At 48.6% G+C, this 12,396-nt stretch overlaps 2 protein-coding genes across 5 annotated transcripts; both read left to right on the forward strand.

Annotated features, from left to right (window-relative positions):
* Nucleotides 1-2,411: 2,411 nt before the first annotated feature.
* Nucleotides 2,412-6,099, forward strand: LOC127327234 (signal recognition particle subunit SRP54 2-like). The gene is made up of 9 exons (XM_051354010.2): nt 2,412-2,794; nt 2,891-2,990; nt 3,757-3,910; nt 3,993-4,143; nt 4,317-4,465; nt 4,889-4,989; nt 5,066-5,223; nt 5,402-5,516; nt 5,597-6,099. The coding sequence occupies exons 1-9, from the start codon at nt 2,564-2,566 to the stop codon at nt 5,929-5,931; spliced, it is 1,494 nt and encodes a 497-aa protein (XP_051209970.1). The 5' UTR covers nt 2,412-2,563; the 3' UTR covers nt 5,932-6,099.
* A 3,237-nt stretch (nt 6,100-9,336) lies between these two features.
* Nucleotides 9,337-11,882, forward strand: LOC127327232 (uncharacterized). Of its 4 annotated transcripts, none has more exons than XM_071824601.1 (6): nt 9,337-9,592; nt 9,682-9,756; nt 10,513-10,690; nt 10,788-10,883; nt 10,962-11,025; nt 11,164-11,882. In XM_071824601.1, exons 1-6 carry the CDS (start codon nt 9,405-9,407, stop codon nt 11,658-11,660), a joined length of 1,098 nt encoding a protein of 365 aa, XP_071680702.1. In that variant the 5' UTR covers nt 9,337-9,404; the 3' UTR covers nt 11,661-11,882. The 4 variants fall into 4 exon arrangements, with proteins under 4 accessions (XP_071680702.1, XP_051209968.1, XP_051209966.1 ...); XM_051354008.2 differs by having other exon boundaries at nt 10,513-10,687; XM_051354006.2 differs by having other exon boundaries at nt 9,338-9,592; nt 10,782-10,883.
* Nucleotides 11,883-12,396: the final 514 nt, after the last annotated feature.

The following is a 12,396-nucleotide window of genomic DNA, read 5'->3' on the forward strand; positions in this document are numbered from 1 at the left end:
GAACGACGATATGTGCAAATCTTCTACTTTATTTGTTTATTGCAAAAATGAAAGAAATCAAGGGCATTTAATGAATAGTCACGGGTTGAAATCATCACCAAGTCAACCAGAGTCATGAGACGATTAACATAAGACTTAACGAACGATGGTACGGTCATGCCCACTCGTACCAGGTGACCGTACCCATGTGTTGGTGCATCGATAGCTCTACCTCGTCAAACCCAGTATAAAAGATGAAGGGACCCGAGGTCAGATCTTATCTCCATCGAAACTTGAACGCTTCATCAACATCTTCATCGTCTTCATCCCCTCTCCATCTACTTGTAATCTAGATTCGCTATACAATTAGCGGCATTCTAAGACCCATCACTCATGTCTTTGAGATTTGTTATACAATGTTTACAATTGTTCATCAAATTACGTGGGAGTAGTTCACTTGGGCTATGGGTTGAGGCCTAAGAGCATCTCCAGCCGTTTGGGCTCCCCACGCCTAAATCCGGCGATATTGTCGTCCGGATTGGATGAAAATTTGGCCTGGCGAGGCCCAATTTCCCAGCCGCGAGCCCAGGAGACTTCGGCGAATTCAGACAAAATTGGCGAGTTCGTTCAAACATAAGCGAAATTTAATGATATTTAACATATAGAGGCGAGTTCGTACATAAATAGGCCGAATTCGTACATATATTTGAATTCGGCGATAGGCAAACTAAAACTTAAACTAAAAAGCGGCCTACTACATGCCGAAATGGCGGTAGAAGGACGTGTAGTCGCTGCCGTCGTCGTCGTCGCTCGAGCCGGCGTTGTCCTGGGGCGGCGGCGCCTCGTACCAGCGGCTAGTGCCCTGGCCAGCGTCGCCGGTGCGTGGCGGCGACGGACGGTAGATGTCGTCGTCGCTGCTCTCCTCGAGCTTCACCACCTCCCTGGGCGCGGCGTTCCTAGCGGCGGATGGTCTGGCGGCGCGGGCGGCGAGTTCACGCGCGGCAGCCAGATCCAGCAGCCGCCGCTGCTGCTCCGCCTCCTGGCGCTCCCAGTCCCGCCTGGACCACTCCAGTGCGGCGTCCTCGGGGAGGCTGTTGTCGGCGGGCACCAGGTCCTTCAGCGACCTGGCGATCGCCTCCGCCACCCCGGGTCCGCGGCGTCCTCCGCGCGCTTCGCCTCCTCCTCGGCGAGCTGGTTTGCGACGGCCTCCTTCTTCGACGACTTCCTCTTCCGCCCGCTCTGCAGAGAGGAAGGCTGGTCACGGATGATGAGGGTGCCGCTGCTGCGCCCTCTGGTCGGCGGTGGCGACGCCGGTTCCTTCTTGACGGTCGAAGGAGACGCCCACTCCTTCTTGACGGTGGCCGGCGTCGACCCGCCGGACCTGGACGCCGACCGCGAGCCAGACGAGGAGGAGGATGCCACCGTCCTCCTCGGCATCCAGGAACTACCGTGCCGGCGTGACACGGTAGCCGCCACCGGCGGCGGAATCCCCAGGACGGGGGAGTTCCCGTCCTCGATGTGCGCGAGCACATTCTCGAGGGTGCGGCTAGGCGCGCTCCACCATCGGCGGCGGCCGGCGGCGTTATTCCTTGCCGGAGGAGGAGGGCCGTCGTACGCCCGGAGTTCGCGTTCGTACCTGCGCCGGAAGAACGCGATCCACGATTCGTGGTTGTCGGGGAAGAACCGCGGATCCGCGCGCTGCTCATCACTGAGAGTGACGAGCACCTCGTTGATCGCCGTTTCGAGTAAGTCCCCACCCATTGGCGGCGGCGGGGTCGGCATGCCGCCTGCGCTCAGCCTCCATCCCCCCAGTGCGCGGAAGTCCGGCGGCGCCGGGTAGCCCGCCGCATGGAGGAGCCGTCCCTCCCATTGGTGGAGAGAGCGGCGGCCGAAGCCGTTGTTGGCCGCACCGTTGTTCGCCATTGCTACCTCTTTCGAGTTCGGGGAAGATTTGGTGGAATGCGAGAGAGGTGAATGCGGGGCAGACGCGGTAGTTCGGCGATAAATAGAGGTAGACGCGCGTGATATCGAGGCGACGTCATTAACCTCGCCGCGTGGAAGCTACGCGTCCGGCGAATACTGACCGGCGGCAGGCTTTTACAGCGCGCGGAAGACGATGCGATGAGGACGACGATCGGTGTCTCTCGCCGACAAGTTTCGCGCGCTTTTGTTTCGTCCGGAGTCCCCGACCGCTCCCGGGGGCCCGGGGATGGCGTGAGATCACCGGATGAATTTAGGCCCAAATCCCGTCTTAGATCTTTTTATCCCGATCTTAAAAGATTGTCAGGTACCCAAACCAATGACAGAAGGTATTAAGGTTTGAGTAGATTTAAGTTACATGTTTCGAAGCTATACTCAGTGAAAAATCTTTTTGAAATTTCTAATCTAAGTTTTAAATCATAAGATTTCAAGCCCCACCCACACACACATCGCCCGCTGCGGCTTCCATTCCGTGCTCCACACATCGTCCCCTCGCCGGCTTCCCCTCCCCTACCGCAGTTCGCGACCGCGCGCCGCCTCCGATCGCCGCCGGAACCCCACCCCGCCCCGCCGCCGAGGACCGACCCCCCGGGGGCCAGCCAAGATGGTGCTCGCCCAGCTCGGCGGGAGCATCTCCCGCGCGCTCGCGCAGATGAGCAACGCCACGGTGATCGACGAGAAGGTGCTCGGCGAGTGCCTCAACGAGATCTCGCGCGCGCTCCTGCAGTCCGACGTCCAGTTCAAGATGGTCCGCGACATGCAGACCAACATCAGGAAGATCGTCAACCTCGACACCCTCGCCGCCGGAACCAACAAGCGACGCATCATACAGCAGGTCGCCCACCTCTTCCACACGCCGATTCAATCATCCAGCGAGCGGGTGCTCGGAAAATAGGGCAGGGAGCTGATGCTTTTTCTCTTTCTTCTGCAGGCCGTCTTCAGCGAGCTCTGCAACATGCTGGATCCCGGGAAGGCGGCCTTCATCCCCAAGAAAGGCAAATCCAGCGTTGTCATGTTCGTCGGTTTGCAAGGTCGGTCTGACAAACCTCGCTTGCTTGCTCCGTTTTTCGTATAAAACACATATTGTTGAATTCCAATGGTCATATGTATTTCTTAGTTCTTTATCGAAAAACAATATGGATTGCCTAGGTGTATACATGCACCAGTCTGCGTGTAGAATTACTACTTTACTAGAGCACCTAGATGTGTTGTTTAAGAACCTGGATGTGCTCAGAGAGCTGTTTGTTCATGTTCCCCCCAATTATCTTGATAGTAGCTGAGTAAAATTGTGGTATGAATGACCCAAACCTGGTTGAATTTGGCGTAGTGGTATCAGGATAACAGCTGTATAACGGTGTGTCATTTGGATCACGCCGATGAATATCTAGGGCCTGAAATAGTTTCTGGCCGTGTAGGAAAATTATCCCACCTAGCACCGATAGACTTCTTCTCTATCTATGTGCTTTAGTTCATGAATTGTGGGACAGGAAACTACAGAATTAGTGTTTTACTCGAGAGTTTTCAATTTTATCCTGAGATGCATGACAAGGTAGACAAGTTTTTTGTGGACAATTTGTATGACCCCGGCATTTCAGCAGCTAGTTGTAGGTGTTAGACCCAATGCCTTGACGATTATTGGCTTCCTCTTTCATTTGTCAGTTGTGAGATCTTCCCATGATTACCTTTTTCGGACCTAGTTCTGAAAAATGAAAACAACAAATGCTTTGCCTTCTCTTTTATATAGCTGCAATATATTGTTGATGTTCGATGTTAATGAATAACGATGTATCGCTATAGGTTCTGGAAAAACCACTACCTGTACCAAATACGCATATTATCATCAGAGGAAGGGATTTAAACCATCGCTGGTTTGTGCCGATACATTCAGAGCTGGTGCTTTTGATCAGTTGAAACAGAATGCAACCAAGGCGAAGATACCGTTTTACGGAAGGTTCTCTACATTTTCAGATTTACTTATGGGTTGAAAGCTTTGTCTCTTTAATTTACACTAAGTAAAATTGCTTTCTTTGCAGCTACATGGAATCGGATCCAGTGAAAATTGCTGTTGAGGGGCTGGAAAGGTTCAGAAAAGAAAACTCTGATCTCATCATTATTGACACAAGTGGACGCCATAAGCAAGAGGCTGCGCTCTTTGAGGAAATGCGTCAAGTTGCAGAAGCAACGGTACTTACAATGTTATAGTCCCGCAACATTTTATTCATCTATTATTGATAATTTCACCATACACTTCTGTTGCGTTTCATATCTAGTCCCCCTCCAACTTGCTTGGGAGAAAGGCTTTGATGTTGTTGTTGTACTGTTGAGAATTTCACTCACCTTTTCGTGGTTCTTTGCAGAAACCAGACCTGGTGATATTTGTGATGGATGGTAGTATTGGTCAGGCTGCATTTGATCAGGCACAAGCATTTAAACAAAGTGCTGCTGTTGGTGCTGTGATTGTTACGAAAATGGATGGTCATGCAAAAGGAGGCGGTGCACTTAGCGCGTTAGTACTCTTTCCTTTTTTTCTGCATAGCCTCCTGGTTCTGTTTCCTATATCATATTTCCTTCATTATCATTCTCTCGTGGAGTCGTGGTGTTAATATATAAGTCTTAAGAGTTGCATATCATTTTATCAAGTTACATATCACCCTAGTTGAACTGGAAAATGGAACCCGGTTTAACGTGTATTTCCAGAGGACTGCACACATGTTCAATATGTGTGAAGCAGTTCAAAATGCTATGTTATTTGCTCAGCTGTATATCTTATGTTTTACAAATAGGATAAGAAACCTTTTCCTGCTCTAGTTTTATTATATAGTGTGCTTTACAAATAAGAGGTAAGGAGAACATACATACCTTTTGTTAAGAGTAAACAGGTGAAGAATTTGAGGAAACTTTTTTTGACATTCTTGTCTCTTTTGTCCAGGGTTGCAGCTACAAAAAGCCCAGTAATATTTATTGGAACTGGAGAACACATTGATGAATTTGAGGTTTTTGATGTGAAACCATTTGTTAGTCGTCTGTTAGGTGAATAAGAACATTTTAATATTATTTATAACTTATGATTCGTTTATTTGTTTTACCTAATGATTGTATTTGGCAGGCATGGGAGACATTGGTGGCTTAATGGACAAGATACAAGATGTTATGCCTGCTGATCAACAACCTGAGCTTCTGGCAAAGCTGGCTGAAGGAACCTTCACTCTCAGACTTTTGTATGAGCAGTTTCAGCAACTTCTGAAAATGGGTCCAATGGGCCAGGTTAACTATCTCTTTTAGTATATTTTTGTATGTTTAATCTGATTGATTTTGTATGGTACGTTGTATTTAGTGTTTTTGTAACAGATGAAATGATCCAACAACATAAGCAAGATTGCAACTCGTTATACTTGTGTGGTAACATCTTGTACTCATGCATTTGCGTAATTTTATTTCCCAGGTCTTCTCTATGTTGCCAGGATTCAATTCTGAGTTGATGCCAAAAGGACACGAGAAGGAAGGCCAAGCGAAGATTAAGCGGTACATGACTATTATGGATTCTATGACAGATGCAGGTAAGCAACTCTTGATGCTTTCTTTTGTGTAACAAGAATGATACTCCGAAACTTATCTTGCCCCCTCATCTACTTTGTAGAGCTCGACAGTACAAACCCAAAGCTGATGACCGAGTCACGAGTCATCCGGATCGCTCGAGGGTCAGGCAGGCAAGTGAGAGACGTGATGGACATGCTGGAAGAGTACAAGCGGCTGGCCAAGATGTGGAGCAAGATGAAGGGGCTGAAGATGCCGAAGAACGGAAAGATGAGTGATCTGTCTCAGAACTTGAACATCCAGCAGATGACCAAGGCCCTCCCGCCACAGGTGCTGAAGCAGATGGGTGGCATGGGTGGCCTGCAGGCTCTCATGAAACAGATGGGAGGCAAGGACATGAGCAAAATGCTCAGTGGCATGGGCATGGATGGGGATTAGTCTGGCAACTCTAGGTAGTTTCTGTGGCATAGGTGGTGTGCTTCTGCTGCGTTGTAGAATTTGCTATATGTAGCAGCCCTCAAAATATTTCCGTCCTGACAAGATAGTTCACCAACTCTCCATTATATTTAAAGTTTATGTGGTACTGACATCTAGTCATCAAACTCACAGGTATAGCTTTGTGAATTTGTTGAATCATTCCATTCCTCGGTTGTTTTTTGTCGAATCATTATATTTAGAGTTTAAACTTGAAGTCTTAACTCTGAACCTTCCTGCTGTATAATAGTTACAGCAGGAGTTCTACTTTTTGACGATTTACTCGATAAAGGGCAAATAAGAGAATTAGGTTCTCTGTTGAGTTAGTCAGATGTACTGATATTTCATGACTTTTAGGTGAAGATTCTACTGCAACTTTAGTTCATAATTGCCTATTCAGTGATAACTTTAAGATTGCCGTTCGGTGGAAGAAACGTTTCATGTTGGAGTAAAATATAAAGACAGCAGTAACGCACCATACTTTATAATAAAGCCCGTTTTATCTGCAAATAAAGCACGCGACATGACACTAACTGCGCTAAAGAAAACGTAAAGCTTCATACAAGGGACGATGCCTTTTAAGTCCACTGAAGAAACACCTGTCTGATGCACGCGAATTATGCAAGTAATTTCTAATCATCTTAAGTTCTTTTTTTTTTGCGGTGCAATGTACCGACGTCTTTTTCGCTTTGCAAGTAAGACTGTAAGAGAGTTTTTTTTATATGGACTGCTGTAAGAGAGTTATAAGAGAGCACTATAGGCAATACCAAACATATATTTCTTGACGGGGTGAATATACTGTCTTTTCTTAAACAGAGAATAGGTCGATCAGCTTCCCGCCCCGTCGCCCTCTTTGGGCGACTCCGGGGGAAACCCTAGCCGCCACCGTTTCTGACCCCCTCCCTCCGTCTCCCTCGCTTCGCTGCCACCGGAGGGGGTGGGGGCGCAGGCAAAGCCAAGCGCTCCCCGGGGAAGGTGGCGGCGGGGTTGTTCCTTTTTTCTATCCTCGTAGCGAGCGGAGGTCTTCTGGCTGCGCGCGACGGCGATGGAGCGGCGGTTGTGTGCGGCGGTGCGGGTGGCTGGTCACGAGGCTACTGGGTCGCGGCGGGTGGGCGCTGCGTGGCGGCGCGTTTGGAGGCTCGTGGCTGGGTGGCTCGCGCGTGGCCGGACCAGATCTGGGCCGTGCTGGCCTGCTTGGGGCGGGGCGGCATGGGGCGTGGCGCAGTGGAGGAGCGTCGTCGCCGGCGTGTGGAGGCCCGGGAGGGCGCGGGGAGTCCCTGGGAGGAGGAGCAGGGTGAGGGGCGCACCGGGGCAGCGTCCCCAGTTCCCTCGGCAGTATGGCGGTGGTGGCCGAGCTCATGTCTGCACGGGCTTCGGCGTTTCGTCCTCGAGCCCTGTGTCGGTGTTGGTCGGCGCCCCCTCTATGTGGGTTTCGGCGGCGCCCACGGTGCTCTTCAGTGGTGCTCTGGTGGCTATAGGCTGTTGGTGTCGGGAGGGCTGCGCGGCGGCAGCGGCGGCTGGTGGTTGGCCATGAGGATGCTGCAAGAAGACGAGCGTTCGAGGCTGCGGGGCGAGGTGTGTGCGGCGGCTCTCCGGGGGTTGCGATGCGGCGGATGCAGGTGGTGGCTTGTGCCGGTCCTTGTTGGGCGGGCACGAGGTTTTGGGACTCTTTGCTGGGCGAAAGCTTTGTCTTGGCGGTCGGCCAGGACCGACGACGGTGACGCCCGTGGGCGCCGCTTCCTTCTTGAAGGCGTCGTCGAAGCAGGTGTTTCTTGATCACCGCTCGGGCTCTCCGGGGGAAACCCTAGATCCCTCGCGGGATCGGGCGAGGGCGGCGCTCTTGTGTCGCTTTGCCTCTTGGGGCCTCGCTTTGGACGTCCACCGGATAGACGGTCTTGTGGAGTGTTTTGGTGGTTCGGCGGAGGCGGGTTCGTCTTCGGCCAGGTGGGGCACGACCTTGGTGCCGGCGTGGTAGTTGGAGCGGTGGCTCCGGTCTTTCGCCTCCGCCTGTTGCGTTGAGGTGTGGTGTCGACCTGGTTGGTCGTCGACCTGTGTGGAGCGCAGCCTCGGGGCTGGCGTGTGTTGTCGTGTTGTAAGGGTGTTGAGTCGACCCGTGTGGAGCGCAACCTCGGGACTGGCGTGTCATGTCGTGTTGTAAGGGTTTTTCGGCCAGTTTTTCTCATAAACGGGCCAACTCTTTTCTCCTATATCAATGAAAGGCAAAGCTTTTGCCTCGTTAAAAATAACAACATATATTTCTTGGCAAATAGAAAGGCATGCTTCCATTACTTTTCTTTTTCCAACGAAGGGATGTCACAAGATTATGTTCATCACGATATCATAAATTATTTCTTATTTAACAAACACATGCACATATTTCTCTTTAAGAGAAACTTACACGTTGACGTTACACATTAGCGAGATAATGGCGAGGCGATATCAGTGCTTGCAAAATTGACATTTTATAGGCTTTTCTTTTAAAAAATATTGACATTATATTGGTTTCGTAGCTCAAGTTAACGCTTTAGTTTCTTCCGGCCAACTGTATCAACTGCCACAATGACACAAGATCAAAGCAAAAGACCACTGGTGAATAGCATGTGCTCGATTTTTCAATATGATTGTCTTGAAATAGCATCCACGTACTATTCCATCTAATTGTATCCGTAGTCATAACAACGTATAATAAAATAAATACTGTTATTGCTAATTGTATCTACACCCATAAATGGCACGGAGTAAAGGAAAGTATTCTAGAGTAAATGACAACAAGATCGTAGCGTATATCCAGCAAAATTTTACATTTAGTAGACGATATCTAAGAGATATCAATATCATATATTGATTTATGTGCACACGAGCTAATTGTATCCTCACTAATAATGATATTGATTAAACCAACGCGTATCCGAGAGAAAAAACAGCAAATAACAATCACCTCAAAGCAGATTTCGCGAAACTTTACAAGATCTCACCATATATCTAGCAATATTTTGCATTAGATACGCAATATCTAGGATATAGTACTAGTACAGTAGTACTCCAGCTAATTGTATCTTCAACAATAAAATGATATCTCTCAAAGCAACGCGTTTTCTTTCTGAGTAAAAAAAAAAGACAACATATAGCAAAAAACCGGCTGAAAACCAGTTTTGTAAAACTTTAAACGCCTTCCTTTTTTCCAACTTTGAAACCGAAAGGCACCTCCAGATCCAAACCTTGAAAACCTTCCAAATCAAAACAAATATCCCACCAACCCCCACCACTCCTCCATAAAAAGGCGTCCAAAACGCACCGGATTTCGTCCAAAAATCCGAAGAATCCATCCAAAAACCACGAAACAAAACCCCACACAAGGGAGCGGGCCCCAGGCACAGTCTCAAAAGAGGCAGCCACCTCTCTCCCCCCACCCGGACGGACCCCTCGTGCTCCCTCCCATGGAGGCCACCCCGATCTCCTCCAAGCCGCCCTCGCCGGCGCCGGCGCCGCCGCCGCCGCCCCCGATGGAGCCGGTGCCCCTGGCGGTCATGGAGCCCGTGCCCTCGCCCCCGCCGCCGCTGCCGCCGGTGGTGGAGGCGGATCCCGGCGCCATGAACCAGCTCGCGCTCGCCTCCACGCCCAAGAGGTGAGTTCCCCCGCCCGGGCCGGCTCGTCGCGGCCTCTCCGTTCCAGCGTTTTCGTGGTCCGCTGATCTGAGAGCCGTTGTTTGCGCAGGCAGAAGGTGGAGGAGGCCGCGGACGGGAACGGCTGCAAGCATTGCGCCTGCAAAAAGTCCAGATGCTTGAAGCTGTAAGCCGCCCCACCTGTCCCTTCCGTTATTCACCGATTCTGTTGCTAGGCTCGACATGTTCTCCTTGCGATTGCTTCGACCCTCCGGACAGGGCAGGGATTTTATCCGGTTTTGAAATGTTGGGTGCTACACGAATTTTTTCCGCTCAGATTTGTTTCCATTTAGGTGCCGGAGAGGGGTATTAGGGCGAGGGTGGGATGGTTTGATTCGGTCTAATTTGATATATCGCTGTCTGATATCTGCTTAATTTTTTTTAAAACATATCCATGGGATGTTCTCTGGTCCAGTAATTTGAACTGGTTGTAGTTAATTTTTCGGAAAATATTTTCGAGATATAAGCGCTGGCTGTGGATGCTCCTAAAATTAGGAATCAAAATTTCGATGCTGGGAATTTGCATGTTTTAGCATCCATGTGTGTTACTTGATTATTATTTCAGTTCCTCTTCGGTAGTTACCTCTAGTGCTCGTTTGATCCATATACCACCTGGAGCAGATTATATCTATGCCACCAAGCTTAGCAGCTACGATGGAAGTCTTTCAGAAGCTCAAGTCATCTTTTCTTATCTACTGCAAATCTGCAACACATTATATATTATCTATGAAAACGTTTATCTCGTCCATTATATATGATTATTAGCTCAAAATCACTTTGTATCCGTATGCCGTTCTCTGGTGCTAATTTTCTTATGAACTAAGATTTGTGAAGGATTCTCTGATGGACCAGTAACGTAGATCTTAATTATTTGCGTATGCAGATATTGCCCATGTTTCTCTGGTGGAGGTTATTGCTCTGAAAGATGCGGATGCCTGCCATGTTTCAACAAGGTTGATTTTGCAGAGACAGTTCAGACCACCCGCAAGGTGCTACTTTCACGTCAGAAGAGGATGTCTATGAAAATTAATAGAAGACTCGAAGCTAATGCTGAAACTGTGGTTGTTTTCTTGACTCAGTTAGATCATGTCGCAGTTTTTTAAATGTTTCATTTGGTTCATAATAATAATATTCGTACTTCGTCTCTGTCAGCTGCAGGAAGACGCGCACAATTCTTCTTCTTCGACTCCGCCAAGGCGAGGCTGCAATTGCAAGAAATCAAGTTGCCTGAAGAAATACTGTGATTGCTACCAGGTTCCATCTAGTTCGACCACTTTGCTAAAGATTTGGGGTGTACAAATGTCTTCTCAAATCGATTCTTCTTATGAACAGGATGGGACTGGATGCTCCTTATTTTGCCGGTGTGATGATTGCAAGAATCCTTTTGGAAAAAATGGTACTAAGAAATGCTTCTCTTATATACTGAACTAATGCTTCTGAATACATTTTTTTCTCAATGAAATATTTTTAGCTGTATAAATAATCCCCATCTACAATCATAATGCACTGACTAGTGACTGATTTCCTACTCCAGAAGGTATTTTGACGGAAGAGAGCAAGCGCTTTCTGTACACTGGCGCGGATCTGGATCAGAGCGAGGACGAACATGACTTCGTCGTGGAGCGTCTACAATCACCTATATCGAAGGAATCTTCTTTCCAACACACTCCACCTCGGAACAAGGCTTCAAGCAGAGATACACACCTGTTGCCTGCGCAGGCGCTGTCGCAGTGGCAGTCCCGCTCCTGGCAGTCTTCGAAGCGGCAGATGAACGACCGGGCGGTCGATATCTCTGGGGAGAACAAGAATTCAAACCATGACTGGCAGCTAACGAAGCATCAGCCTCAGGAAGACAGCTACAGCATCTCGAGATGCGTCCAGATCCTGAATGGCATGGTTGAGCTATCGCAGGTGGAGAAATCTGTAGCCCCTGACGTGTTCCTGCAGCAGGGCAACCGGGAGATATTCGTCTCTCTTGGCCTAGATGTCCGAGCGCTGTGGCTAAAGCGCAAGATCCAGAACCTGACTTAGGACATGTTTTCTAGTATTGTTGGCAATCGGAGATTGAGGGCTGAGTATTGAATCTTAATTTAGATCATGAATGTCTGCTGGTGGTTGAAAATTGCTGAGATTTTAGGGTTTTCTTGTATACTGAGATGTATCCTGTATTTCCATCACCTGCCTTTGTAGAGAGCTAGCAGCTGAGTACCTGGTAACATGTTATAATAATTGATTTGTTATTATGCACCTACAGCTACTGTGATGTTCTGCCTGAAATGTTGTCTAGGAAACTAGGAATTCCTGACCTGGAATGTGTTTACTACTCCCTCCATTCCATTTTGTGACTATTGTCACTGATTTAGTATAATTTTATACTAAGTCAACAGCATCTAATAATATGGAACAGGCGGAATAGGAAAGTGGCTAACTACAGCAGAATTCATGTCTAGAAATTGTTTTATTTTCCAACGAGATTCTTATGGAATATGCGCATACATATGTGCTCTAAATAGAGTCTAGAAATATTCTTGTGGTCCAGCATGGTCCAGTGCAAGTGAAGGTGTTCAGCCCCAAAAAAGAATTGTTTGCCAAAGTCTAGGAATGTTCTTTCCTCCTGTACCAAACAGACTGGGTCATCTTCGTGCGTGCACCCGGCTGTTCGTGTGGATCACTGGTCCCCGATGACAACCTCACGGAGAGTATTCCTAGGCCCAGTGCAGCAGCACATGGAAATAAAATGATGAAAGGAAACAAAAATAAGCAGGAA

This window comes from Lolium perenne, chromosome 1 (genome assembly GCF_019359855.2).
Source record: "Lolium perenne isolate Kyuss_39 chromosome 1, Kyuss_2.0, whole genome shotgun sequence".
In the NCBI taxonomy this organism is placed as follows: domain Eukaryota; kingdom Viridiplantae; phylum Streptophyta; class Magnoliopsida; order Poales; family Poaceae; genus Lolium; species Lolium perenne.